Genomic DNA, 27,974 nt, shown 5'->3' with positions numbered 1-27,974 from the left:
ATGTAGACACGTCTGACTTTTTGATTTCTTTTTAATGGAGCTTTTTAAATTTTCCATACTGTGATCAGGACAACATGGAGGCGACCCGACACACCAAAGAAACACAACTTTTCATAAACGTCCCATCTGTACAAAGACTTTGGTTGAATATCTGCTACATTTAGATCACTCTAATTTAAATATCAAAAAATATTTTGTATGTCACGTCTTCTTCCTCTGTACACAAAAACTAACAGCATGTGTGGAACTTCCCTTTGAGCATTTTCATCAACACACACGTGTAGAAAGGAACACACTGGGAATAACTACACAAGGTTAATAACATCCGTATAAAATAGACTTTCTTTTAAATATTAGAAATGTGAATTTGAAATGAGCAGACATGATGAACAGAGAGCTGAAGAGAAACACGCTGAATGAGAAATCATTTTTATGCCCCTCCTCCTCCCTGATGAGTTTATGGTCTCAGTCTGAAATACTGATGTTCATTTTTAAATGATGCTCCATTCAGAGGAGGGGAGGGGCTAGGGGCGGGGCTACTGTGTGACCAACAGACTGGACCACCCAATCAGAGCCACCTTCTCTTCCTAATACCAAGTTAAAAAAACAAGATGGCCGACAGACAGATCACAAACTGAAGGCTTCGCCTCAGAGACTGGAGGGTGAGGATGGTCAGGTAAGGGGTGGGGGGGCAGCTGGGCCTTCCCCATGAGGTGAATTAACTTTAAATCGTGTGATGGGTTGTTTGTCTCTTTGTGATTGACTGAGACAAGTCCAGGTTGTCCCCGCCCCCACCCAATGTCAGTTCTGATTGGCTCCAGTGATGACGCACGTACACTGATGGTTTTGGTCTGGATGGTCCAGATCAGTTCCTTCAGCTCAGAGACGGCTAACTCACAGGGTCGTGGGTTCTGGGTTTATTTGACACTCGGACCAGGCCTCAAGTTGGAGGAACCTGAAACCTCCAACAGGAACTGATGTCAGGTCTTCAGCTCTCTGTCGTGTCCACAAAATAAAACTTCACGTGTTTAACAATAATCAATAATAATATATAATGATCTGCCCCCCCTCAGTGGGCTGGTCCAGTCTCTTTGCTTGATTTGAAGGTTTAAGTCTCAGTCACCCTGGAGATCCGATCTGAGCCCTGCTGAGGAAGCCCAGTAGAGATTAAGTTCACTGTTGGGGGGTCCTCCATCATCCCCCGTTTCTCCGTCTGTGATTCTTCCTGAGGTTGAAGCTGGTGGTGTGTGTTTATTTGGTCTTCAGTCCAACATGGCGTCCAGCTGGTCGGCGAGGTCATCGAACATGTTGCCGATGTCGTCCAGGATGGTCCCTGCAGACTTCACTGTGTTTGCTCCGCTGTTGGGAGACACACAACACGTTAATGCACAAAAACAGACACACAACCCGTGTTGTCTGGAAGGTCTTACCTGTCCGAGTCCTCCAGGTTCAGTTTTCTCTCCACCGCCTTCAGAGCTGCAGCCAGAGACGTGCTGGTCTCATCCAGTCTCTGCTGGACCACCTCAGTCCCCCCAGAGGCCTCGGGGGGGAGACCTGGACCCACCACACACACCTGAGGTCTTGTTGCTGCCAGAGAGGGACTCTGAGGGACCGGGGGCAGGCCGGGGCCCGGACCAGGGGCCGCTGTTAGAGCTGAGGGGCCCTGGACCGGAGAGGAGGGGGAGGCAAAGGCCACACTCTGGACCACACTGACCGTCACAGAGGAGAGTCCAGGTCCAGCTGCTGAGGAGACAGAGACAACAGGAGGTTGGACTGAAATATTCAAGGTGTGTGTGTCTGTGTGTGTCTGTGTATGTCTGTGTGCGTCACCTTGTGCGACCAGCAGACTGTGTCGAACCGGTTTTGGGGCAACAGCAGGAGGCTTTGGGGACAGTGGTGGTCTGACGGGGGACCCTGTAGCCGGACTGGCGGATCTCTCCAGACCAGCCTCACTGATCCTCAGACTGAGCTCCTCCTGGTTCTGAGATGGCGGTCTGCTGTGTCCGGACTCTAACCCGGACCCCCCCGCGGCCCCCCGGCCAGGGGAGTCCACCTGCTCCTTGTCTTTGGGTTTGTGTCGCCTCTTCACCGTGTCCGACTCCTTCAGGTTGAACTCAGGGACTTCTGGGATTTTGGCTCCTGGGTTGTGCGGGGGCTCCAGCACGGCCTCGGCCCTGGGGGGCCCCGGGGCCTTGGGCCTCTGTTTGATGGTCAGGTTCCCCTCCTCAGCGAAGGGGATGCACTCGCTGGAGCTGTTTTGAGGGGAGGAGGAGCCCCCCAGTCTGGGACCTTTGGAGTCCTCCTCCTCTGAGTCAGATTTCCCCCCCCAGTCTGGCTCGGTTCTGGTCTGAGTGGGGATGCACTCACTCTGCACCCTCCTCCTCCCCCCAGCAGCGTCTCTGGAATCCTGCTCTGCAGAGATGTGGGGGTGGGGAGGCGGCTCCTGGAGGATGAGGTCTGCTTTAGGTCCTGGGGGGTTCGTCGCCTCAGTGTTACCCTCCAGGGAGGCGGTGATGCTCCTCACACTGCCCGGGCTGTTGGTGACCACGCCCCCCCCCCCTGCTGCTGCCGCCGAGGTGCTGCTGTCGCTCAGCTCCCCGCTGGTGGTGCTGCTCACTGAGCTCAGTCTCTTTGGTGGGGGGGGGGGGGGTCCCTTCTTTCGGGCACGCACCGCGAAGGACTGACTGCGTCCCACGTTGCCGTTCTTCTCCGGACTGGATTGGAGTCGGGCCAGCTGGCTGCGGCCCGGCTTGCGGGTCAGGGTGGCGTATGAAAGCAGGTTCCCGGCAGGAAGTGCGTGCTCCTCGTCGTCCTCGTCGGGCTCTCCATCCGACAGAGCGTAGCGGGTCATGCTCTGCGTGCGCCTCTTGGGCGGCGTCAGGGTCATGCTGTGGTCCTGAGATCTGGGAGAGCTCAGGTCTGTGGAGCCGCAGTGAGAGTGCAGGTAGCTGAAAGCCTTCAGTGCTGGGGAGCCGTGAAGTGGGGGGGCCCCGGGTCCGGACAGTTTGGGCTTGGCAGGGATGGCTGGGTACTTGAACACGGTGGCTGTTCCCAGAGGGACCTGCTTGGGCGGCAGCCTCTGGTCCCAGCCCTCCGGGAGGTTCCTCTCCGTGGCCGGGCTGCCCTCCAGGCTCTCCTGGGACCAGCTGTGGGGGGTGATGGAAGCGGTGGGGGGATCGTGGGAGTGGCCGGAGCCTCGGGACCGGGAGTCGATGCTCTCCTGACTCTGGGACATTCCAACCACGCTCTTGATGGACAAATCTTCCTCGCAGTCTCCGTAGTGGCTGCTCATGGCTGTCTGCAGCTCTGCACTCAGCTCGCTGTCCTGGAAAGTCGACATCTTTGGCGTGTGAGGAGAAGAGCTCTCACCGGCAGAGTCAGGGGGCTCGATGGCGACCAGGTGGAGGGCCCCGGGGCCTTTGCGTCGCAGCGTGCCCTGGCATGATTCGGCCTGAAGGATCGCCCTCTGGATGTCGCACAGCTTCTTCACCGCCAGCATCAGCTTCTTCTGGTGACCTGGGAGGGAAAATTCAACCATCAAACAGCTGCAAACAGTCGAAGTGACTGACGGCGTGAACAGAGAGTCCTCACCCAGCTTGGTGATCCCGATCTCCTGCAGGTCCTCCCAGGTCAGGTCTTTGACGATGCTGATGGAGTCGTAACCGTTCTCAGACAGTTTTTTGTGGTACTGTGGGAGGCCGATGGCGCTGAGCCACTCCCCCAGGTCAGACTGTGGGAGAGAGAGTCACGTGAGCTGAACCTCAGGGGAACTGAACCAGAACCTGCAGCAGAGAGCAGCTGATCTTACTGGGATGTACTCCGGCAGCCACTCTGGGATGTTCAGGTTGTTGATCTCAATTGAAATCTTCTTACGGTGGCCCGGTTTGGTCACTCCGATGGCAGTCAGGTCCTGCAGCAGCAGTTAGTCAGTTAGCACTGAGACCACACAGGGGTCAGAGGTCACAGAGGTCGACTCGACCAACTGATCAATTAAGGGGGTGGGGGGCTCACCTCAGGAGTCATCCTGCTGATTGTCAGGACGTCATAACCAGCACTGAGGAAGCTCCCAGTATACTGCTCCAACTGGAACTCACTCAGCCATTGGAAGATGGCTTCAGCATCCTGGTGGGGGGGGGGGAGAATATGAAACCAGGTAATGAGTGTAGAACCCCCCCACGGCCCCCCTCTCCCCCCTCAGTACCTTTCCCTCCAGCAGCTGTTGTGGTCGAACAAACTGTTGGGAGAAGTTTTGCTCTCCAGGTCTTTGCAGCGTCGCCGTCTGTCTCCGTGCAGTCCCACCTGTGACATCACACAGAGGTCAGCATGCGAACACACAGACACACTCACACTCACACTCACACACACACACCTGCAGGATGGTCTTGATGAGGTCTGCTGAGGTCTGAGGGTCCACAGTCGGCGGCCGGGGGCAGCGGCTGCACACAAGCAAAGAACATGGAGTCAGATTTCTGAACCCCCCGGCTAGAGGACTCGGTCTGGACCCGGTCACACTGAACCTGGGTACCTTGTTGTCATGGTGACCAGCGTGGTGCTGCAGTCCGTTGGGGGCAGTGTTGCTCTCGGAGCTCTGTCCACTACCGGCGCTCCGGGTGCTGCCGACGCTGCCGGTGCTGCCGACGCTGTTCCGGTCTCCAGCTGCAACACAAACACAACAGCAGTGAGATCACAGCGTCTGGGAGGGAGGGGCCACAACGACGAGGGAGGGGGCGTCAGCGTCAGGCTTGAGAAAGCAGCGGATGCTCTGAGAGGACGGGGCCAAGAAGCCTGCAGGGACTGGGGGGGTGCAGGTAGGTGGTATTAAAGCTGTGCTGTGGCAGAGCAGGGAGGGGGGGCACAGCTACAGGTGCCAGCCCATCAACAGCCATCAGGCTTTAAGCAGCATCAGTCTGACCTTCACTCAATTTAGGGGGGTCACAGGTCCTCGCTTTAGACCTGGGGGGTCATAACGTAACGATCTGGTTTCTCTGATGAGAACGAGGACGATGTGGAAGTTCAGCCTGAAGCAAACGAAGTGAAGAGCGTTTGGACCCGACACACCAAGATGGCCGAAGTCTGGCCTTTGACCTCTGACCTGAACTAAAACCTGAACCGCAGATGAAGGGACGGGTTAGAAACGGACTGTCCAGCGTCCCACCTGTCACGCTGTGGCGGCCGTTTGGCAGTCTTGGTGTGTGGGGTCCTGATGCAGAGCGTTGGTTGAGCGAGGGGGGCAGCGAGGCAGCTTCAGAACAGTCAGGGTTGGTCAGGACTCTTACCATGACACGAGTCCCTGAGAACCCAGATGTCCTCAAAGGGACACCCAGACTGAGATAGGCGGCTCGGAGATGGACCTATCAGAAACAGAGACTCTGATGGGGGGGGGGGCTGAGCTGACACAGCAGATCATGTGACTCAGTTACTGTAACTTCAGCCTGCCCGTCAGCTTAGAGACAGCTCAGAGAACTGGATCAGGATGGAAAGTCCTGATCCCAGTTTTGATACTGTGAGTTTAAACCACAGAACACAGATTTTCTTGATGACCTCATCAAGGGACCCGTATCTATGATGTCACAATGTTTGTTCCTGAGGTAAATACCCAGATCCTTACATTGAAGTATGGAAGCCCTCAAATCCAATCCAAAGTGACTTTTTTCTGCCGGGACCATTTTATTTTTCACAGCTGTAAATGAAAATGTACAGAATGTGCAAAATGTACAGATACAGAAATGAATTCCAGGAGTTGCTGCTAAAGGTTGAAGCTTTAGAAACAAACCAAACAGTTCTGGTCTGATGCCACTCTGGACTCACCTGGTCCATCCAGATCACGTTCCACCTGTAAAAGTCTCATCAACAGTAAAAATACACAACGACATGACCGTGAACACAGTGAGGCAGGTGATGGTGTGAGTCTGATTAGTTCATCAACACAGAAATTATTGTTTTCATCTGGTTCAGTGTGGCGACACACTGCTTCCTGTTTCTTCTGCTCTGAAAAGTCTCAGAGATCAAAACATTTCAGATCTATATGTGAATGAATGAAAACAACAACAGCATGTACCTGTGCCGGTAGTGAGGCCGTTGGCTAGCGGCAGCACCACATGGGTGGGGGGGGCGTACAGAGTGTAGGAGTCGTCGGTCTGGGGGGCGGAGCTGAGGCTGGAGGAGAGGGGGGCTCTGGACAGCAGCTGCTGGCGCTGGGTGGGCAGAGAGGCGTGCCGGGAGAGGGTGCCCCCTACGGGGGGAGACAGGGGAAGACAATAGGATGGGGGGGTGTTATCAAGCTGATGGTTAGAGGTGGAGGTCAGTCATTAGGTGTGATGATGGAGCGATGGATGCGGGGGGGGGGGGGCTGTTGGCATGGGATGGTCTGGCAGCAGGCGGATTAGTTCTGATTCATGAGATGGAGACGTCGACAACCTTTAACATCTACTTTCATATCTGATATTTCCTGTTTTTGTAAAAAGCTGAGAGTCAGGAGGGACGGAGTGTCCCCCGGTTTGTTCAGGTCTGATGTTTTCAGTTTGGTGTGAACACTGACCGTTCCTCCGGCTGATCACCTCCACGATGGACGGAGGGAAGAACCCGACCCGGTCCATCCCCCTCGGGCTGTCGTGGATATGACCCTTCCAGCGTCCGTCCATGTGTTGCTCCAACACCTGAGACCAGATCATTGTGTTACTCGTGGTCGATCAGTGTGGAATATAAGAAAACACAACAGTGTAGAAATCACTGTTGAGGACTGAAGGACTCGATTTCACCACCATGTGGCGCTGAAGGACCAGGGAATAGAGACGACACACATTCACACTGACAGGCGAACTGCAGGAGCCGGGATCGAACCACAAACCTGAGCTGGTGATGATTTATCAGTTTAGTTATATTTACAACATGGTTCTAAATAAACCATCATTATGTTGAACAATTATAAGACAAAATGACATGAACTGATTAAAGCAGTTTCTGCTTACACACACCAGACTTTCAGTCCACTGTCATGTTACAGAAATATAATTAATGAGTGACAGACACTTGTCCCATCAGCCTTCAGGGCTTCAGTAAAGACTAAAACGTCCTTGTTCTGCTTGATGATGATGATCTCAGATGTTTCGTGTTGTTGTTGGTGTTGTTGTGGAGTAAAGCGGGAAAATAAACTGTTCAAGCTGCCTGCCACAATAAAAGTCTAATACGGTTGGCTCATGCGGTGGTGGTCCTGCACCCAGAGGTCGGACCCCCGACCTTCAGGTGTATGGTCTGTGAACTGTTGTGTGTCTGTTGTGTTAGAATTTTTCCACTGAACCTTCATTAATCTTCAGTAAACTAACTTGGACAAGTAGCAACATGAGGCCGACTTCACTGAGTCACTCACATGAAGTCTGACCTGTGACGTGCTGATCTGCATCCCAAAGACCTCCAGCTGATCTAGATTCAGACAATTTCATTAACCCTTTAGAACCCAGTCCAGACTGTCCTGTTTTATCTCTGTGTTTTTTATTTTTAAAAAAGTCTCCACAGATTCAGATTACTTCTTCTCCAAAGAAAGGTTTGGGTTGTTTTTATCTTTATTGGATCAGGAGTTCTGCTCATCCTTTGGAGCAGTAATGAGGAGGAATCAGATCTCTGAGTGTCTCACCGTGATGATGTCACCGGCACGAATGTTGAGGGCGGTGGGATCGTGGAGGTTCCAGTAGTCCTTCAGAGCTCGGACTTGTAGGACCCCCGTTGCATCTGTGGAGGACACAGTAAGGGTTAAATCACAGGCTGAAGGCATCTGAGGCATCTTCTAGTGAGGACATGACTCCAGAAAAACATGGATTCTACTTCACAGTTTTAGAGAATTGGAACATATTAAATTCATCTTCAGTCATAAATAATTTTCCAGTGAGGACCCAACGAGCTGCAGAAGGAGGAGGGAATGTGTTTAGGGACGGACCGACTCCCTGAAGGTCTGATTCCAAACAAAAAGGTTTTATTTTCTATAATTCAAACTGATGAGACAGAACTCTTCACCAAAATAAGAGTCTCTGAGGTAAATGGCAGATTCTCAGTGAGATAACTTCCTGTTTTAAAAAAGATTCCTTCCGCAGAAAGCTGACATCAATAATTCATCTGGAGCTCCTTCATCTCTCCTCCTCACTGCAGCAGTAAACAAACCGCTCATTATTCCCTCCGTCTGTTCCCACAGGGACTTCAAAGAGGCAGGATTACAGAGCAGAGAGCGTGCACACACACAGCAGTCTGCTCTTATCGCTACACAACTCAACACACTGCAACCGTTTGAGTTACAGCTGAGTACCTGACCACCACACAGGTGAGTCCAGCTGAACAAAGTGGAATGAAGAACTGCTGCTCTCAACCTTCAAAATAAAATCTAAGTACGGTGAAGCAGAGACCGACAAGGACTTTATAAAAGACCACAACCTGTGATCTGGATCCACATGGAGGAGGAGAGGAGGGTAAAGAGGAGAGGGACAGTGTGACCTCTGACCTCGCAGCAGCTGCTTGATGTCCTTGCTGGCGTGTGAGGTGGTGAACTGGTTGACGATGTCCAGCGCTGTCTGGTTGTAGGTGTTCCTGATGTTGACATCCACGCCAGCCTGCAGGACAGACAACAGTGTCAACTGACACAATGACAAGCTCTGGAAAGAACAAGACTCCCTTTGGGCTTCAGACTTCACTGATCTGAAGTTGTGTCAGCCCTGATCTGGAGTGGGAACGCAGCCGCAGGGAGGAGGAAGGTGAAGTAAGATGAACAACGACAGGCTGAGCAACAAAATCAACACAACCCTCAAACAACAGCAACTGGTGTGTGTCTGTGTGGCCTCTTGGCGGCAGCCAATCAGAACCTGAGCAGACTGAGGTTCATCCTCAGGTGAACTCACATCCAGCAGCAGCCGCACCACCTCTGTCTTCCCATACAGCGACGCCTCGTGCAGAGCCGTTCCAGACTTGGTGGTCTTGTTGATGTCGATTCCGGCCTTCAGAAGCAGTCTGCAGGAACAGGACACATGTGATCCATATCTGAGCTGTGTCAAGGGACCCAGGACGACCCGGGCGACCCAGGATGACCCAGAGCGACCCAGAGCGACCCAGGATGACCCAGGACGACCCGGAGCGACCCAGGATGACCCAGAGCGACCCAGGATGACCCAGGATGACCCGGAGCGACCCAGAGCGACCCAGGATGACCCAGGACGACCCGGAGCGACCCAGGATGACCCAGAGCGACCCAGGATGACCCAGGATGACCCGGAGCGACCCAGGATGACCCAGGATTACCCAGGATAACCCGGGACGACCCAGGATGACCCAGGATGACCCAGGATGACCCGGAGCGACCCAGAGCGACCCAGGATGACCCAGGACGACCCGGAGTGACCCAGGACGACCCAGGATGACCCGGAGCGACCCAGGATGACCCAGGATTACCCAGGATGACCCGGGACGACCCAGGATGACCCAGGACGACCCGGAGCGACCCAGGATGACCCAGGATGACCCGGAGCGACCCAGAGCGACCCAGGATGACCCAGGATGACCTGGAGCGACCCAGGATGACCCAGGATGACCCAGGACGACCCGGAGTGACCCAGGATGACCCAGGACGACCTGGAGCGACCCAGGACGACCCGGGACGACCCAGGATGACCCAGGACGACCTGGAGTGACCCAGGATGACCCAGGACGACCCGGAGCGACCCAGGACGACCCGGGACGACCCAGGATGACCTAGGACGACCTGGAGCGACCCAGGATGACCCAGGACGACCTGGAGCGACCCAGGACGACCCGGGACGACCCAGGATGACCCAGGACGACCTGGAGCGACCCAGGATGACCCAGGACGACCCGGAGCGACCCAGGATGACCCGGAGCGACCTGGAGCGACCCAGGATGACCCGGAGCGACCCGGAGCGACCCAGGACGATTGGAGGATGGCCCGGTGTTACAGAGGGTTCCTAATAAAATGAGCAGTCTCCACACAGGCTGAATCATTAATGCTGCTCAGGTTCATTTGCATGTCTCAGATATTATACAGCAGTTCAAGACAAAACTGCTGACTGTTAGCGTACACACACACACAGACACACACACGTAACAGGGATAAAAGCATTTTAAACTGGGTCACAAGGATGTTGTTGTATATTTCAGATCTCTGCTGCTGGGAATGTGAGACTCACAGACACACACACACACACAGCTCCAGAGTTCATGCTCCCATGTAAACGTGCCGCTTGGTGGTTACGAACCACAGACCTCTGGAGCTCCGCCTCCTCCTGAAACATGTACAGACAGAATTGCAGGAAACGAAGTGGATTCACGTCAACACTTCAGTCCTGGTTTATTAGACCTGGATCAGTCTGGTTCCTCTGTTGGGACAGACCTTCAACATTTTTAGGAACTTCTGTGATGAGAAACTAAGCTAAATAAAAAGAATACCAGAACTAACTTTACACTTTTTATATATCATGTTTTCTTCTTCACAACTTGGTTGAACTCCTGAACTCTGATCCAGATCCGGTCCACAGGACTAGTCCTGAACCAAAGACCAGGAGGACTATGTGATCCTGATCATCTGTCCTGGTGGAGCTGTGAGCGGTGCTGAGCATGAAGACAGGGGGACAGAGTGATGTGACGAAGGCTGGTTTTTACCGAATGATGTCTTTATGGCCATTACGGGCAGCAAGGTGCAGCGGGGTGGTGAAGGCGGAGTCTGTCGGCTCCTTCCTCTCTCCCTCCAACAACGCCACCACCATGTTACTGCTCAGCAACAGCTGGGCCACCTGAGAGGAGGAAGAGGAGGATTCTCTAGTTCTTTTTTGCTGTGGTTTTATTTTGGAATTCAATTTCCTCAGGTGTGCTTAGCCCCACCCTCCCTCCCCACGAGCTGATGGGATTGGTTCAGACAGAGCTGAATGGAAACTCAGCAGCTGAGGCTTTAACACACTCTCTCTCTTTCTCTGACGATCAGGCTTCACTTTCATATCTTGTTTAACAAACAAAGAAACTCAGACCTGCAGTGGGGCAGAACACACACAGTTGCGTTTCCAGTGTCAGATTGTTACGTCTGTTCACACAACTACTGCTGCTGAGGAGAAAACAAACCCGCCACCTTCGAAATCACAATCCACATACACATAGCAGCAGACTGTGTGTATGTTTGTCCAGCTGTGACTAACCTAAATGAGCTCCCATTACTCAGCAGGAAACTGCTGCTCCGATTCATGACCCTGATTTTTGTTCCCATGACGACAACAGTAACACAACCTGCTCACTCACCTTCACCCGTCCAAACTCACAGGCCAGGTCCAGGGGGGTTTTCTTGGCCTTGTTGACCAGACAGGGGTTGGACTGATGCTGCAGCAGCATCTCAGACTGAAACACACACACAGACACACACCAGTTAAACCAGCTGTGTGTGAGTGTGTTTGTAGAAGTGTAGAAACAGAACTATCGTGCCGATGGAATCAATTCTCTCTTCCACATTTTATTTTATTTCCTGCACACTTCCTGCAGTGAGCCGTGTGAGCTGCACTTCCTCTGCCTTTACTTCCTGCTTCTCAATTGACCCACGTTAACTCCTGCAGGTTCTTCAGCCTGCTGTCTTCTTCATGTCAGCCAATTAACCTAATGAACTAATGACCTGTTGATGATTGCTGTGATGTAATGATGACCTCACCACTTCGTAGTGTCCGTACTGAGCGGCCAGGTGCAGCGGGATGTGTCCGTCCAGAGACACGCCGTTGACCGAGGCGCCAGAGCGCAGCAGCATCAGGACCGACTCAGCCTTCCCCTGCCAGGCGGCGTAATGCAGCGGGCGCATCCCTGGACCGGAAAGACACACACACACTTATGACTGGTCAAAAGAAAATGAAATGGTCTGATTCCTCGTCATCAACTCACAAACTTTGTACAACAGCATCATTGTTGTATCACATGCTGGCCTGAGGCTTCACTTTGTGTGCGTTTCATCCAGTTTGTTGAATGAGGAAATTTCTGTGTTTTGCCAACATCATCTCTAATAATCTGTGTGTGTGCGTCTCACCGTTGCTGTCCTTGATGTCCACGGTGGCCTGAGCCTCCAGCAGTGCGGACAGCAGCTCGGTGGTCCCTGTGAGAGCAGCATGGTGCAGGGCTGAGAACCTGAGGTCAAAGGTCACAGTGGGGAGAGAGCCTGTTCAGACACACTCTGAAAGGTCCTCACGTGGGACTGTAGACAAACACATAGGGTCCACTGGCTGTTAAAGGCAGTCAGCTTGTATTGAAGTCTATGGGAAAATGTCCCTCCTCTTTTCCTGATGAGTTTATGGTCTCAGTCTGAAATACAACATGATGTTCATTTTTTAAATGATAATGCATTCAGATGGAGGGGAGGGGCTAGGGGCGGGGCTAATGTGTGACTGACAGACTGGACCACCCAATCAGGATAGAGAACAGAGCGGTTCAGATCCACCTTCTGGTTTTTACTGGTTTAAAAAAAACAAGATGGCTGACAGTCAAGGCAGAGATGCTACAGATGTGACAGATGTGAGTCAGAGCAGCTCCAGTAGTTTTCCATGGAGGGTGTGGCTGATGCTCCCAGGTGTTGTCGTTTACCTGTAGCTGCAGGTCCAGGTTTGACTAACACAGCAATACAATGATTATTCTGTTACACAGCGGTGAGTGTAGTCTAGACACACACACACACACACACACACACCCTTTTACACTCTGTCTTAACGTGGAGGTTGAGCTTCAGAACCGGAGGACCCTGAATGAACCAGATCAGACTCTGACTGTCTGGTTCAGTCTGGTCTGGTCTGGTCTGGTTCAGTCTGGTTCAGTCTGGTCTCTGGTCTGGTTCAGTCTGGTTCAGTCTGGTCTGGTCTGGTCCAGTCTGGTTCTGTCTGGTTCTGTCTGGTTCAGTCTGGTTCAGTCTGGTCTGGTCTGGTCTGGTTCAGTCTGGTCTGGTCTGGTCCAGTCTGGTTCAGTCTGGTTCAGTCTGGTTCAGTCTGGTCTGGTCTGGTTCAGTCTGGTTCAGTCTGGTCTCTGGTCTGGTTCAGTCTGGTCTGGTCTGGTCCAGTCTGGTCTGGTTCAGTCTGGTCTGGTCTGGTCTGGTTCAGTCTGGTCTGGTCTGGTCCAGTCTGGTTCAGTCTGGTTCAGTCTGGTTCAGTCTGGTCTGGTCTGGTTCAGTCTGGTTCAGTCTGGTCTCTGGTCTGGTTCAGTCTGGTCTGGTTCAGTCTGGTCTGGTCTGGTTCAGTCTGGTTCAGTCTGGTCTCTGGTCTGGTTCAGTCTGGTCTGGTTCAGTCTGGTCTGGTCTGGTTCAGTCTGGTTCTGTCTGGTTCAGTCTGGTCTGGTCTGGTCCAGTCTGGTTCAGTCTGGTCTGGTCTGGTCTGGTCCAGTCTGGTTCAGTCTGGTTCAGTCTGGTCTGGTCTGGTTCAGTCTGGTTCTGTCTGGTTCAGTCTGGTCTGGTCTGGTCCAGTCTGGTTCAGTCTGGTCTAAGTGGTGGACAGCGGATCATTGGTCTCTGTGTTTTTTGCTTTGAACTAGAAGCTTCAGAGATGATGATCCATCACAGGACTGACTTCATTCTCCTGTTGATGAAATCACAACCCCCCCCCAACACACACACACACACACACACACACACACGCAACACAAACAGTGAAGGAAATAAAGCTGGAGGGGACGTGTGGCGGTCTGTAAATAAAACCAGGCAGAGACATTAGAGAACAGAAGACGGTCAGGGTTTAGTGCTGCTCTTCCCTCCTTTCTGTCGGTTGCGTAACGTTAGCGATGGTATTCATGAGACAGCGCTAAAGGCTGCAGCTCTAATGGATTCACTCAGAGAGGTTACAAAGAGCAGAAAACCCTCCCAGCCACCCCCACACCTCCACACCGGGACCTGCTGGTCACGGTCTGGACTGAGGATTCAGACCAGGGAGAGAGGGACTTTATTAGGAGGAAGTTCAAAAGTTTAAATGCATTTTGACTGAGCTGAGGTTTTCATTTTAGTCATCGAAACCTGGACCAAAACCTCTGAGTCCAGATCCAGAACTGAGCCTAAACGTGGAAGTTCCAGCACAGGGTCACAGCGATTCTCTGTGAAGATCCTGTTTGGGTTCATTGGTGCCTCTAAACTGTCCGTAGGTCTGTCTGTCTGTGATGGACTGGAGACCTGTCCAGGTGACCCCGCCCCTCGCTCAGTCCCAGGCTGCAGACCTCCCCTGTGGGAGGACCTCACCTCTCATCACTGCTGTGACCACAGAGACCCTGATCCCTGCTGACTGAAACACAGCCCGGTGGAATCACTCAACAAGAACCCCCCCACACAGACGCACACAGGGGAGTCAGTTAACATGCTGATAGTAACACATTCCTGCAGAGCCGACCAATCACACAGCTTGACATTCTGCCCAAAAAGCTTTACTTTCCCTTCCTCGACAGCTGACGATCTCTGTTGTCATGGTTACAACAACCACAAATAGTTGCTGACAATAAAAACAAAAACTCCTGTTTTTACTTGGGAATCGAACACAGCTCTCCTGCGTCTCCGCCCATCCGTCCACCAACCTTCATCATCACCAGACCCGCTGACACTGAGGATCAAACAAGAAGCTGGTTTTCTGTTGGGAGCTGGAGCTGTGACCCCCCCCGAGACAAAGGGGCCACAGCTCCAGTTCATGGGGGCCCATTCCAGCTCCGGTCTCCACGGAAACAGGTCTACAGTGGAGCCGTCGGCCCCGGGGACGTCAGACGGACCCAAACACTAATTTGTCTCATGGCGACAAAAAAGAAAAGGAGTGTGTGTTTGTTTCCCCACACACACACACAATGAAGACATTGATGAATGGACGGCCTCCATAAACACTAACACTGATTTTTCCTCCATGCCCCGCCCCCTAACTCTGCCTTTACACAAACAGAAATTTCTGTCCAACTCACCTGGAGGCGGAGCCACAGACAGTGGTGGCCATGTGACGCCCACTTTGGCCCAGAGTCTGACAAACCGTTCACCAGCCAAGAAGAAAAAAACAGTCTGATTGGTTCAACACGTGAGCTTCAACTGAAACTAATCAATCAATGACCTGATGCTAAAGTGGAGACACACACCTTCACAGACCCACAAATGACCAACAACATGTTTGTTGTGGGAAATTGTGCATTAGCAATGTTGTGTTTAGATATGGCGGTCTGATTACTGCAGAAGGGGCGGAGCTTCGTCAGCGCCGCATCGCCTACAGCTCTGATGAATAATGAAAAACCTTTTCCTGCCTGAGATCCACACCCCCCACGGAGGCTATTAGACCCCCCCAGCACACACAGACACACACAGTTCAGCCCTGCTAATGCTCGTTGGTTGGAGCTCATCGTTAACTCACCCCAACAATCTCTAACTATTTAATGAGACTTTTATTTAAAGGTGGGTTTTTTTACAGCTGCATCTGAAAAGTGAAGACTTTCTGTTTTAGACTTTCTTTGATCAGAAACTGAATATTTGGAGAAAACAATCACAGATTGATCAACGTGACTGACGCTTCAGATCTGAACCCCACAAGAGTCCCACATTAACAACCTCTATGGAAACACTCCCCTGCTTCCTGACCTTTGACCCCCCCGAACCTTGGCCCCCCTCAGGAGTCTTTGAGCTTTTGTTCTGGCCGAGTGTTGACTCAGAGCTGAGAGGCTCAGCGTTAAATCACAGAGATGAACTGGACCCAGACTCAGTCCACATCCTAAAGAGGGCCTGACTCGACCAGATGTGACCAGAGACTCGACTGTCTTCAGCTTCGAGGAGGAAACTGAAGCCATCAGCGTTTCCCGGGCTGGGGGCCGGCGTTCAAACACACCAGCTAACCCTAACAGGCGGCGGAGCAGCGGCGTCACGACTCACCCGTCGGAGTCCTGGTAGTTCACATTCAGCCTCTTGGTGGACCCCAGCAGCTCTGGAACAGACAACACAACATGAACATCTGATCAGTGTGATGCTCTTACAGCTGTCATATTCTACCGTTACCATGGAGACCGTTTGCTTGCTGCCATTAGCTTGTGGCCCGTTTAAGTAGCTAGCCTTTACTATGGTCACTAAGTGAGTCCTTAAGAATAAATATAATAAGATGATAAAACCTTAAAAACTGTAGGAAACCTGAAGAAAAGAGAACTGAAGTGAGGACATTTTCCCATATACTTCAATACAATCTGACAATCTGAAAGGTTAAAGGCTAGTTTAGAGACAGTGTAGGTTTAGATATAGTCCGGGTCCAGGTCTACAGATAGTCCGGGTCCAGGTTTACAGACTTTCTGAGTCCAGGTTTAGAGACAGTACGGGTCCAGGTCTAAAGAAAATCCGGGTCCAGGTCTAGAGAGAGTCCAGGTTAACAGATAGTCCAGGTCCAGGTTTAAAGAAAGTCCGGGTCCTGGTCTAGAGACAGTCCAGGTCTAGAGATAGTCTGGGTCCAGGTTTAGAGACAGTCCAGGTTTACAGATAGTCTGGGTCCAGGTTTACAGATAGTCTGGGTCCAGGTTTAGAAACAGTCCAGGCCCAGGTTTAGAGACAGTCCGGGTCCAGGCCTAAAGAAAGTCCGGGTCCAGGTTTACAGATAGTCCGGGTCGAGGTCTAAAATAAGTCCGGGTCCAGGTCTAAAATAAGTCCGGGTCCAGGTTTAGAAATAGTCCAGGTCCAGGTTTAGAGACAGTCCGGGTCCAGGCCTAAAGAAAGTCCGGGTCCAGGTTTAGAGAAAGTCCAAGTTTACCGATAGTCCAGTTCCAGGTCCAGGTTTAGAGACAGTCCAGGTTTACAGATAGTCCGGGTCCAGGTTTAGAAACAGTCCAGGCCCAGGTTTAGAGACAGTCCGGGTCCAGGCCTAAAGAAAGTCCGGGTCCAGGTTTAGAGAAAGTCCAAGTTTACCGATAGTCCAGGTCCAGGTCTGAAGAAAGTCCAGGTCCAGGTTTAGAGATGGTCCAGGTTTAGAGACAGTCCAGGTTTACAGATAGTCCGGGTCGAGGTCTAAAATAAGTCCGGGTCCAGGTTTAGAAATAGTCCAGGTCCAGGTTTAGAGACAGTCCGGGTCCAGGCCTAAAGAAAGTCCGGGTCCAGGTTTAGAGAAAGTCCAAGTTTACCGATAGTCCAGGTCCAGGTCTGAAGAAAGTCCAGGTCCAGGTTTAGAGACAATCCAGGTTTACAGATAGTCCGGGTCGAGGTCTAAAATAAGTCCGGGTCCAGGTTTAGAAATAGTCCAGGTCCAGGTTTAGAGACAGTCCGGGTCCAGGTCCAAAGAAAGTCTAGGTCCAGGTTTACAGATAGTCCAGGTCCAGGTTTCGAGACATTCTGGGTCCGGGTCCAGGTTTACAGACAGTCCAGGTTTGCTGGAGGTTATATTCTTCATTGTGGTCCAGTTTGGGGCGTTAGAACCTGACTGTGAGCAGGAGGACAGGGTGGACCACCGTGTCCTCGTCCCTCAGAGCAGATAAGACACTGGAGCTTCTGTTCCTGTGCCAGAGACCTTTGAGTGTTCAAACAAACTCGATCTCTGAGGGACTATATTTGGACTACGGTGTGGTGGGGTGGGGGGCTACAGCCTGAAGAGGAGGATTCTGGGATATCATCACTCTAAGACAGAAACCGACCTACAATTGATCTGGGAACAAATGACTTTCTCCAGCTCATGATGACGTCGCATCACGCTGACAGAGAGGAAATAGAGCGTGTGATGAAAGAACACACTCAGCAGCATCATGTGTTGTTTGGCTGTCTGTTGAACATCTCTGCAGGGTGATGTAACCTGAGCGTTGATGAAGGGCCCGATCCGCGGTGACAGGACCTGGACCTCGGTCTGATGTAGACCACAATGACAGGAGGAGCGGCTGCCATTTTGTCCTCGTCCTCTTTATTGAGCGAATACGGCGTTTGAGTCCGGACAAACAAAGAAGTGTGAGGCGTAGCCTGCAGACGGCTAATCATAGTCCTGATCCTCCAGGCCTCTAATTTTAGTCGCCACATTTTTACAACAGATTCTCTTTCAGCCCCAGATTCTGGTCCAGGACTGGGGCCTGATCCCACAGAGGCTCCTGAAAAATCTCCTCCTCCTCCGCAGGACGTTCCAATCTCCTCTGAAATTCTAAAAGAGGCTGAGGCCTGGAGTCCTTAGCTCCTTTCCTCCTTTCCTTTCCTCTGTCCTCCTCCTCTCATAAACACCAGTATAAATAAAAAGCCTTCAGACAGACGCTGGCACTGACTGGTGTTTCCTGTTGGAGGTCAACGTGCCAGTGATGACATCACAGCGTCCTCGCTCATCCGCACGGCTGCTTTCCCTCCACATTTACTGTAAATTCAACCACACGTGTCAACGGTGAGTTTCCCTGCTGCCGAAGCCGACCCTCCAGTCACTGCTCTTACACCACAGAAGAAGAAAAAGGTAGACCTCCATGTGACTCTGAATCAGGTCCTGGGTCTACATTAACCCAGTAAAAGGTTCAAAGGTCTCAGTCTGGATTCAGAACCTGAGCCTTAAAACCAGCTGCCAGGACCGCCTCCCAGGCCCCGCCCACCCGGACCCACCATCCAGCCTTTAAGAATTCAGCTTCTCTGAGTGTGTTCTTATTGGATCATTCAGGCCAGAGGAGCCGATCAGGATCAATCAGATTATCTCCTCTGATTGGCTGACTGACCTGTTAACTCCAGCTAACAGCTCCAGAGAGAAGCTGAGAGAGTTTATGGCTCTAAAAACGTTTCATCCTTCAAAATAAAACCAAAAAGTAAAAATGGGAACCTGTAAATATATAAATGTTAATAAAGACCTTCAAATAATAAATTCAGGAGTGAAAATGCTTGAACTGAAGCTTCAGTTTGTGTGTCTGTCAGTGTGTTAAAGTGTGTTATCAGAGTTTTAATGAGCAGAGTTTTCATTTTTCTCTCTTTGCCTGTTCTGATGTATTCCCGTTAATTATAAAATCCAGGTCATTATCAAAGCAGCGCTCCAAACCCGGAGGGAACGCCCGCTGAGCCCCGTCGACATCTTCCACACTTCAAACACTCTGTTGTTGGCATGTTGAGGCTAACTCTGGGGGGGGGGGTCTGTCTCTGTCTCTGCTGGACTGGGATCCGTGGGTGGATCCACTGTCTGGAATCATTTTCACACCTTCCCAGTAAAGCCTGCAGACTGACCTTTGACCTCACTGTGACCTCAGTGTGACCTCTGATGTAAACACTGACTGCAGCAGTGTCACCACATGTCCCCTGAAGGCCTGAGGTCTGAGGTCTGTCTCCGCCTCTGCTTCATTTTTATTTGATCACTCAGAAAACAGTCAGCCAATCAGAAGGCATCACTAAGTCACTAAGATTTCACTTCACGCCCCGTTTGAAGTCAGACACAGGCGGCGACGCCTGCTGCAGGCAGCAGCCATGTTGTTTACATTCCTGTGGCGGCGTTGGGACGCTGATGGAGGACTGAGGCTGCTCTTATCAGCTCTGCTGTGTCAGAGACGGCGTTATCAGCTCGTTCTCACCAGCTGATAAATGAAATTTTACTGAAGCAGGTGGCGTGCAGCAGCACAGACGTGGAGGGGCGGCTCCTGACCTCAGTCTGGATCCTCTTTCCTTTCCCTCCATCTCTTAGAGGGCTGAATGGTGTGTGTGTGTGTGTGTGTGGGTGGAACAATAGTACTGGACAGGAAGTGAGGAAGAGGCCCAGCTTGGACCCTGAGAGCTGCTCCGCCTCCATCAACATAAAATACCCTCCAACCTTCATCCTCTGACAGTCACAGTTACAGCACAACCACGCCATGACAAACACACAGTCACAAACAGGTGTGCTGTTTCATGTTTGATTTCTCATATTGCAATAAGTCTTAACAAAGGAAGTCTGGATTTTATCAAAATAAAAGTTTTAATGGAATTTTATTCTGACAATATTTGCACTTTAAAGTCCTCAGGTTCAAACTCGGGACCTGTTAACAGAGTAAATCATTGTTCCTACACAACTACAAAAATATTCCTCCTGCACAACAAACAAAATAGAAAGTGAGGCATTTTACTATGATGCGTTCACTGACATGTGGGCCGTGTCAGGCTCTGCAGTGTTTGACCGGTTTGACTCTTCTGGCCTTTCTAATCTCTCCTGTCCTGTTTTCTCACCGAGCATTAAGACTCATCTGAAGAACCGTTTCCTGTTTGGGACGCTTGTTTTTAAGTTTGAGAAACCAGTTTTATGGAGCATGAAGTGAATGGGCTCATGTAAGGTCAAAGGTTAAACCAATGAATATTCACCAAAGAAAACCTATAGTTTTAGAAATGTTTTTGAATGGCGCTCTGAGACTCTGGCCTCTGGAGGTCGTCTGAACGTTGTTGTCCTGAAGTGTGTCGGGTGGAGTGAGCCGTGTGTGTTGTGTGTTCCTGTTTCTATCTGAACCAAAACAAGAAGCATCTCCACACATTGTTCAGGGGGATGTGAGTTCAGCTCCACGCCTGTTCCTCTGCTCATAATGGACTTTTCCTCCATCTTCCTGGACAATCACAGCACCCAGGCCCCACCCACCCTCCTTCCCCAAGCGCTGTCATGTGACCGGGCATGCCTGCCTGGAGGAGCCTCCAGTAACCCCAGCAGAGATAAGGTGACATATTAAGTCCAGTCCACAGCCCCACAGGAACAAAGTTAAGGGCCAAACCGTTATCTGTCAGCTTTGCTTTGAAAATCGAATTATTCCACCATCAGATTAGTCACCAATTGACTTTCTGTCACTTGTGGATTTCTTGACGTTCACCTTCAGACAGATGTGAACACAGCTGGACTGACTGCATCACATGGTGACAGCTTCAAAACAAACAACCCTCTGCTAAAACCTGAACCAGGAGCCAGAACCAGCTCTGTCTCTTCTGTCTCTTCGGCAGGAAAAGAGCAGTGAGTGCCGGCTGGCAGCGCCGCTCTCCTGAAAACCTCGGGGAACGTGGACGCTGCTTTAGCTGGAGTCAATTCCGGCCTCAGAGAGGGGATCGGAGGAATTGCTGAGGGGTCTGCATACCAATGGTGTGACATCACCGCCTCAGCCCCCCCCCACATTCACATTCACTGGGCTGTCTGACAATGGCTGGCACAAAATCAACTCTGGGGATTTTGGGGGGGAAAGAAAATAAGAAAGTTTGAGCTGAAGTGCACAGCTGTGAGTCAACGTCAGGCTGAGCTGCTGGACTCCTCTGAGCCGGGTCCAAAACCTTCTGCTGCTCTGGAGGTGTCAGAATAAACTGGCCTGACCGACACACAGGCGGAGGGAAAGTAGAGCCATTTTAGCTTCTAACCACAGACTTTGACCCAAATTAGAGTCCTCTGAATTCCTGTCATGCTCCGCGGTTCACATGCAGTCAGACGACGATCAAAGACACAAGCTGGACTCCACAGCTGGACTGGACCGGTCCGGTGTGACGGATTTGTCACCGCCGGTTCAGTCAAATGTCACAACAACCAGTGGAGGCGTTTCCCGATGGTCTTCAGAAAGCAGGCTCTCAGTGGCGTCTGCTGGACTGACATGTTGTGTATGACTGTCAGCGAATGTCTGGCAGCGGCGTCCTCGTTCCAGGTGACGTAATGTTACAGTTGCAGTCATGTGACCTCTGACACAAAGACTGAGTCTCAAAGAGAAACCATCCGTTACATAACCAGCAGCCATTAGTCTGTTACACAAAGTACACAACACTCACACACACTCACAGGACATCGCCTCAACCTAGAGCCATTATTGTCTTTTTTCCATCTCAGAATCTCCGTGGAAACAAGAGCTTCCTGCTCAGACCGGCTGTTCCTGAAGACCATGATGTGATGGTGGAGGAGAAGGAGAGACAGGAAGGACTCTGATCAACGACCACCAGAAGACCCAGAGACTCCTGAGGGGCCCCTCAGTCCAGCACACTGGTCAGTTTTCGAGCCCAGAGGAGACCTGTCTGTTGGACAATTTAAACATTTAACACACCAACACTAGAGCTGACAGACAAACACCATCAGTCTGAAGGTTTCCCCTGAGCTGAACAGGGAGGACTAAGCTCCGCCCTCCTCGTTATCTCCCAGTTAATAGTTTGGTGTTTAACCTCTGCAGACTAAGAACAGACTGACGGGAGCTGCAGCGGAGGCAGCCACGAGGTGAAGACATCAGCTGACTCAGTTACTCCACTTCTGTCAGCATGAAAACTCAGCAGGGAGCCTCAGACCGAGAACCAGGACGCAGATCCAGATCCACATACAGACCAGAGCCGGCAGACTCAAATCATCCATAATCCTTCAGGAGCTGTGCCTGCACCCTCGGCAGAGGGAGGAGGTGATAGGACATGATTGGCTGGAGCCCCGTTTGAACCCAAACTCCTGAATAAAACATGAGACATGCTGAATGTGAGCGAGCGCGTGGACGGACTGGGTGGAGGACTCCGCCCCTCCCTGCTCGCTGTTTTGCTTTGCTTCACAGGGAGACGACGGGTTCATGAGACTCTAATGAAGAGACACTGATGAGCTTCAACACCAAACACGTCTCCAGCAGCTCCATAATCGACCTCCTGCGGCTCGTGTCCCCGGACAGATAGATGGAGACGTTAGTCTCCTTTGTTTGTCTGCCCACACTCAAAAACCTCCAGATTCTTTGGAGGGAAGTTTCAATGAAATATTTCAACAATAAAGCAGTGAAGGCAACGGGGGCGGGGCTAAACGACTGTCACAGGGCACCTCCGTATCTCAGTGGCCCCCTCTGATGATGTTCAGGAAATGAAGACTTTAATTTCCTACTTCCTGTTCAGACTGAATCTGTCATGCTGTCAGCTGATGATTCAGATCTACATCAACATCCATCAGACATTTCCAAACGATCTGACATCACTTCCAGCTCTGTTTCAGAGGTCACTTTAATTTCCTAAATCCAGCTGAAGAGTTTTGAAGGATTCACTGAAACTGTGTGAACAGGACCCTCCTGGGGCCCGCCTGTGATCACGGTGACCTTTTCTCAGCTGCTTGTCACACTGAGCTGCTGTTTACAGCCCAGATTCCACAGCAGCTGATGAACAAACTGGACCCACCCAGTCTAACACAGAACAGGTCCTCAGAGGTCAAAGGTGACACTTGGCAGGGACCACGTGGACGTCCTGTGACAGAGAGGCTATCTGTCTGATAAGGGCCGACCTCTGACCGGCCCCGGGCCCTCAGGGGCCTGCTCCTGGCCTTGGGTTGGGTGTCTGGATGGAACCTTTAGGATTCAGGATGAGAATCTTTCCTGTCAGGACTTTCAAAGTAAAATCAGTAATGTCTTCCAGGTTTTGTCCTGGGACCTGGTCCTGTTCTTAAGTCCACAACCAAGACCAGATCGCTGCCCCACAATTTGGAGTTTTAGAGGGAGTCGTTTGGGTCACTTCACACTTTCAGTAATGAAAGTCAAAAAGAATTAAAAAGGTCAGACCAGATAGTCAATAAAACAAACAGGACAAAGTCCAGAACAGTCAAAGTGGACGAAATCCAGACAAACAGAAAACCAGAACGAGCACAGAAGACAGGAGGGACACTTACTGTTCCTGTTGGTCTTGAGTTTGGACAGCAGTTTCTGGGTGGACAGCAGGTCTCCGGTCTTGACGGCCTGCAGCAGGTCCTGCTCCTTCCCCATGATCCCGATCCTCCTTCACGTTTCAAAATGGCTTCGACTAAAATCCCACGGCCTCCTCAGAGCGTCATCATGCTGAGCATCAGAGACACGGACGCGTCTCAGGTGACACGTTTGTCTTCCTCTCGGACAGACAGGATGTCAAAATGTTCCACCGCTTAATTTCCTGCTCAACTTTTCTTCTGTTCAGATTTTATTTTGGAGGGAGATGTTATTTCCAGGGTCGTCCGTGGTTTGGGGGGGGGTGGGGGGTTGTAGAGCCTCTGATTGGAGGAGGGGAGGGGCAGTGTGGTCAGGACGGCGTCTGAGAGGGAAAAGAAAAGAGAAAAAGAGATCAGTTGATCTATCAGCCAAGTCCAGACTGAAAACCACATCAGGCCTCCGTCTGCTGCTCTGTCAGAGGGAAACCAGATCCACCTTCATCAACATAAACCAGTCTGGACTCTGGATGGGAGACCCCAGAATCAGAACAAACGCACAGGAAGAGGAAGAGGAAGATGGGAAATCAACGAAAACTATGATCAGTGATCTTCATCACTGATCCATCAGATGATTGTTGTTTTGATTGAGTCTCCTGGTCCGATCCGACTCAGCTGATTTTGACTGTCAGAACCTGAAGATGAAAATACTGCATCTCTCTGTCTCTGTCTCTCCCCCCTCTGTCTATCTCTCTCTCTATCTATCTATCTCTCCCCCTCTCTCTCTCTCCCTGTCTCTCTCTCTCTCGCTCTCTCTCCGTCTCTCCCCCTCTCTCCCTGTCTCTCTCTCTCTCTCTCTCTCTCCCTGTCTCTCTCTCTCTCTCTCTCTCTCCCTGTCTCTCCCCCTCTCTATCTCCCCCCCTCTCCCTGTCTCTCCCCCTCTCTCTCTCTCTCTCTCTCCCTGTCTCTCCCCTCTCTCTCTCTCTCTCTCTCTCCCTGTCTCTCTCCCTGTCTCTCCTCCTCTCTCTCTCTCCTCCTCTCTCTCTCTCTCCCCCCTTCTCTCTCTCTCTCTCTCTCTCCCTGTCTCCCCCCCTCTCCCCCTCTCTGCCTTTTTATTGAAGGAATAATTAATAATAATAATTGACGGACAGTCCAGACTGACGGGTTTCACAGCTTTAGCTCAAAACAATCCGGTCCTGAAGGATCCAGCTGAGGGTTTTCCCTCTGCTGTCCCGGTCCAGATGAGTCCTGTGTGGGTCTTCCCTCAGGGTGATGGATTATCTGCTTGCTGTGTCCGAGGACCGACTCCGGCTCCCCAGCAGCTCCTTAAAGTCTTCCGGCCGAGTGGCCTCATGCTCACATGGAGCAGGAAGCCGGAGTCTCTGCTCCAGTTTTCCTGCAGATCACTGACATCCCTGTTGACAGTCCTGGTCTCTGCACGGAAACCAGATCAGGGCCGCAGCTCCGGGCCGCACTCACACTGTTTCCATGTAAACAATCACAGTGTTTTGAAGAGCCAGAGACAGGAGACTCTGGTCTGGACAGAGAGTCCAGACTGGACAGTCCAGATCAGAGAGTCCAGATCGGACAGTCCACACCAGAGACTCCGTTCCAGATCAGACAGTACAGATCAGAGACTCTGGTCCAGATCGGACAGTCCACACCAGAGACTCTGGTCCAGATCGGACAGTCCAGATCAGATAGTCCAGATTGGACACTCCAGATTGGACAGTCCAGATCAGAGAGTCCAGATCGGACAGTCCACACCAGAGACTCTGGTCCAGATCGGACAGTCCACACCAGAGACTCTGGTCCAGATCGGACAGTCCAGATCAGAGACTCTGGTCCAGATCGGACAGTCCACACCAGAGACTCTGGTCCAGATCGGACAGTCCAGATCAGAGACTCTGGTCCAGATCGGACAGTCCAGATCAGAGACTCTGGTCCAGATCGGACAGTCCAGATCAGAGATTCTGGTCCAGATCGGACAGTACAGATCAGAGACTCTGGTCCAGATCGGACAGTACAGATCAGAGACTCTGGTCCAGATCGGACAGTCCAGATCAGAGACTCTGGTCCAGATCAGAGACTCTGGTCCAGATCGGACAGTCCACACCAGAGACTCTGGTCCAGATCAGAGACTCTGGTCCAGATCGGACAGTCCACACCAGAGACTCTGGTCCAGATCAGAGACTCTGGTCCAGATCGGACAGTCCACACCAGAGACTCCGTTCCAGATCGGACAGTACAGATCAGAGACTCTGGTCCAGATCGGACAGTCCAGATCAGAGACTCTGGTCCAGATCGGACAGTCCAGATCAGAGACTCTGGTCCAGATCGGACAGTCCACACCAGAGACTCTGGTCCAGATCAGAGACTCTGGTCCAGATCGGACAGTCCACATCAGAGACTCTGGTCCAGGCCTCAGTTCTGCTTTGTTTTCCTGGTTACTTGTTTCATTACATAAGCAGCAGTCCCAGCAGAGCGGAGCCTCAGAGCTGTCAGGCCCATTTACACCATCACCCCCCGGTCCTGCTCGCCTCAGGCACTTTGGATTCTGCTGCATTCAGGACAAAAGGAACAAATGAATTTCACTGATGAACTTCACAGGAACACTGAAGGAAACCGCGGATTCCATTTTAAGTTAAACTAAAGAATCATTCAGTCTGTGTCCAGTTTAAGATCCCAGTTCGGATAAACTAAGTTCACATCTTCTGATTTTAAAGTTCTGTTTGTGTCTCAGTTGTGCGGCTCTCTGCTCAGCGGGGAAACTGGAGAGTCCCGGCCGGACTCTGGTGCGTCAGGGCCGGGGAGCTCGGACCTCGGAGCCCGGCTCGGTGGTCGCCTGCTCGGACACTTTGTCTCGGATTCCCGGCTGAGGAGAACCGGCTCGTCTCTTCCGGACTTACCTTGGATTTCCAGGTGAGACGGAAACTTTTCCCGGTCCTCGGTGGCAGTTTGAGGAAAACTCCGAGCGGCTGGAAAAGGATTCCAGAAAAAGCCCCGCAGGTCGTATTTCACCGTGAGCAGAGTCAAAGATGACGGATTATAATTTCATCCGGAAGCAGGATTAAGGTGGAATCCTTCGGACTTCGGACTTTATCCGACTCTTCGGGATTAAATGTTCCTCCGTGCCGTGAATGCCACATTTACTCCGCTGGATCCGTCGGTTCGGGGACACACCGTCAAGGTGCCGTGAACGCAACACGGGACTTCCGACTAACGCTTTCAAAATAAATCCCTTTCCCTCAGCGGTCTTCCTTCAAAATAAAGGCTTGTTGACGGAGTTAAAACAAACTGCCGGTTGGATCATTCATCAGCATCAGTCAAACTTTTGCTGCAGCCTTTTCAGCCATTTCATTCCGTGATCAGAAGGTTGCGTTTGCTGGAATCAACGTTTGGATCAGTTTTTACACAATAAAAGACACAAAGGGGGCCAGCACAGAGTCACAGTGGTTCTCTCTGAAGGTCCTGGTTCGATTCCGGCCCGGGGTCTGTCTGTCTCTGTGACGGACTGGACACCTGTCCAGGTGACCCGCCTCCCTCCCAGAGTGAGCTGGGATTGGCTGCAGAAACAGATCAGAGGAGAAGATGATCTGATCACCTCAATGCTCCATCACCGACAGTCCCAACTTCTCTGAAGAGTCTTCACCATCATCATCTTCATCAGGTAGCCACAGGTCAGAAGAGGTCAATAGAGGTCAGTCTCTCGTCACCTCGTGGTCATGTGAAAATAAACTTGAAGCTCTCAGCTGGTTTGTGAACAAAGTAGCTCAAAGTTCTGTTGGAAACATCCAGAACCTGAAACTCTTGGTGTAGTTCCTCTTCAGACCATTAGAGTCCGTCTGAACTCCAGGTAACCTCACCTGTCGTCTCTGTCTTCACCTGATTGGATGGGCTGCTGGGAATACTACCCGCCGTCATCACACAGCCCCTGAGGTTGGCCCTTTGAGGGTTAGAGGTCAGAGGTCAGCAGGGCCCTGTCTGCGGCAGCTCGGTTCTCACAGCGTTCTCTGTAGAGGCAGAGGCAGCGGAGAAACCGTAGAAGGAAATCTTTTGTCCCCATGTCATGATCGCCCTGAGGACAGGGAGAGACTGGAGCCTCAGCCAATCACAGACAACACACAGGGATGTCAAAATAAAACAAGGAGGCTGCTTTTCCTCTGACAAAGCTATTATTTTTCTCAAATGAATTCCAATAAATCAATAGTCAACATTTCACATTCATCTATTTATTCTCATGAAAATAACACTTTTAATAAATAAATCCAGTTTCAACTGTTTCCACATAAAAGTCACAAAAGCAAAATGAACATCAGAACTACATTACCCAGAAGGAGCAGCACTAGCCGTGACTTCAACAGAACAAAGTAAAAAACTGTAGGCCAATATGTGTGATACCTGAAGGGAAAATATTTTGACATAAAAGTTGAGCTAGTTTAAATGTTACAGAAAAAT

The 27,974-nt window shown here is 51.4% G+C and overlaps 2 protein-coding genes across 6 annotated transcripts in view; both read right to left on the bottom strand.

Annotated features, from left to right (window-relative positions):
* Positions 1-27,974, bottom strand: part of LOC115048190 (zinc finger protein 260) — a 144,209-nt gene that overhangs the window by 21,464 nt on the left and 94,771 nt on the right. The window lies entirely within an intron of this gene.
* Positions 14-26,709, bottom strand: LOC115048183 (CASK interacting protein 2). 5 transcript variants are annotated; one of them, XM_029509516.1, is made up of 22 exons: positions 26,426-26,709; positions 23,508-23,902; positions 15,872-15,923; positions 12,044-12,141; positions 11,678-11,823; positions 11,278-11,373; positions 10,651-10,781; positions 8,880-8,988; positions 8,486-8,594; positions 7,631-7,725; positions 6,539-6,656; positions 6,059-6,232; positions 5,277-5,351; positions 4,526-4,656; positions 4,370-4,436; positions 4,202-4,299; positions 4,012-4,122; positions 3,809-3,910; positions 3,592-3,730; positions 1,831-3,516; positions 1,431-1,740; positions 14-1,359 (listed from the first exon to the last, which is right to left on the bottom strand). In XM_029509516.1, the coding sequence occupies exons 2-22, from the start codon at positions 23,599-23,601 to the stop codon at positions 1,263-1,265; spliced, it is 4,038 nt and encodes a 1,345-aa protein (XP_029365376.1). In that variant the 5' UTR covers positions 23,602-23,902; positions 26,426-26,709; the 3' UTR covers positions 14-1,262. The 5 variants fall into 5 exon arrangements, with proteins under 5 accessions (XP_029365376.1, XP_029365375.1, XP_029365377.1 ...); XM_029509515.1 differs by having other exon boundaries at positions 1,431-1,743; positions 26,426-26,708; XM_029509517.1 differs by lacking the exon at positions 5,277-5,351 and having other exon boundaries at positions 1,431-1,743; positions 26,426-26,708.

This window comes from Echeneis naucrates, chromosome 8 (genome assembly GCF_900963305.1).
Source record: "Echeneis naucrates chromosome 8, fEcheNa1.1, whole genome shotgun sequence".
In the NCBI taxonomy this organism is placed as follows: domain Eukaryota; kingdom Metazoa; phylum Chordata; class Actinopteri; order Carangiformes; family Echeneidae; genus Echeneis; species Echeneis naucrates.
This window is presented reverse-complemented; position numbering and strand designations above follow the sequence as displayed.

Bases quoted from the DNA above. Each gene is read 5' to 3' on its own strand.
- LOC115048183 (XM_029509515.1), bottom strand. From the start codon at position 23,601: ATGGGGAAGGAGCAGGACCTGCTGCAGGCCGTCAAGACCGGAGACCTG. The intron at 10,782-11,277 runs GTGAGTGAGCAG...TCCTCCTCTCAG, and splicing joins GTGAGTTTGGACGGGTGAAG to GTGGCCCAGCTGTTGCTGAG. The intron at 1,360-1,430 runs GTAAGACCTTCC...GTCTCCCAACAG, and splicing joins AACCTGGAGGACTCGGACAG to CGGAGCAAACACAGTGAAGT.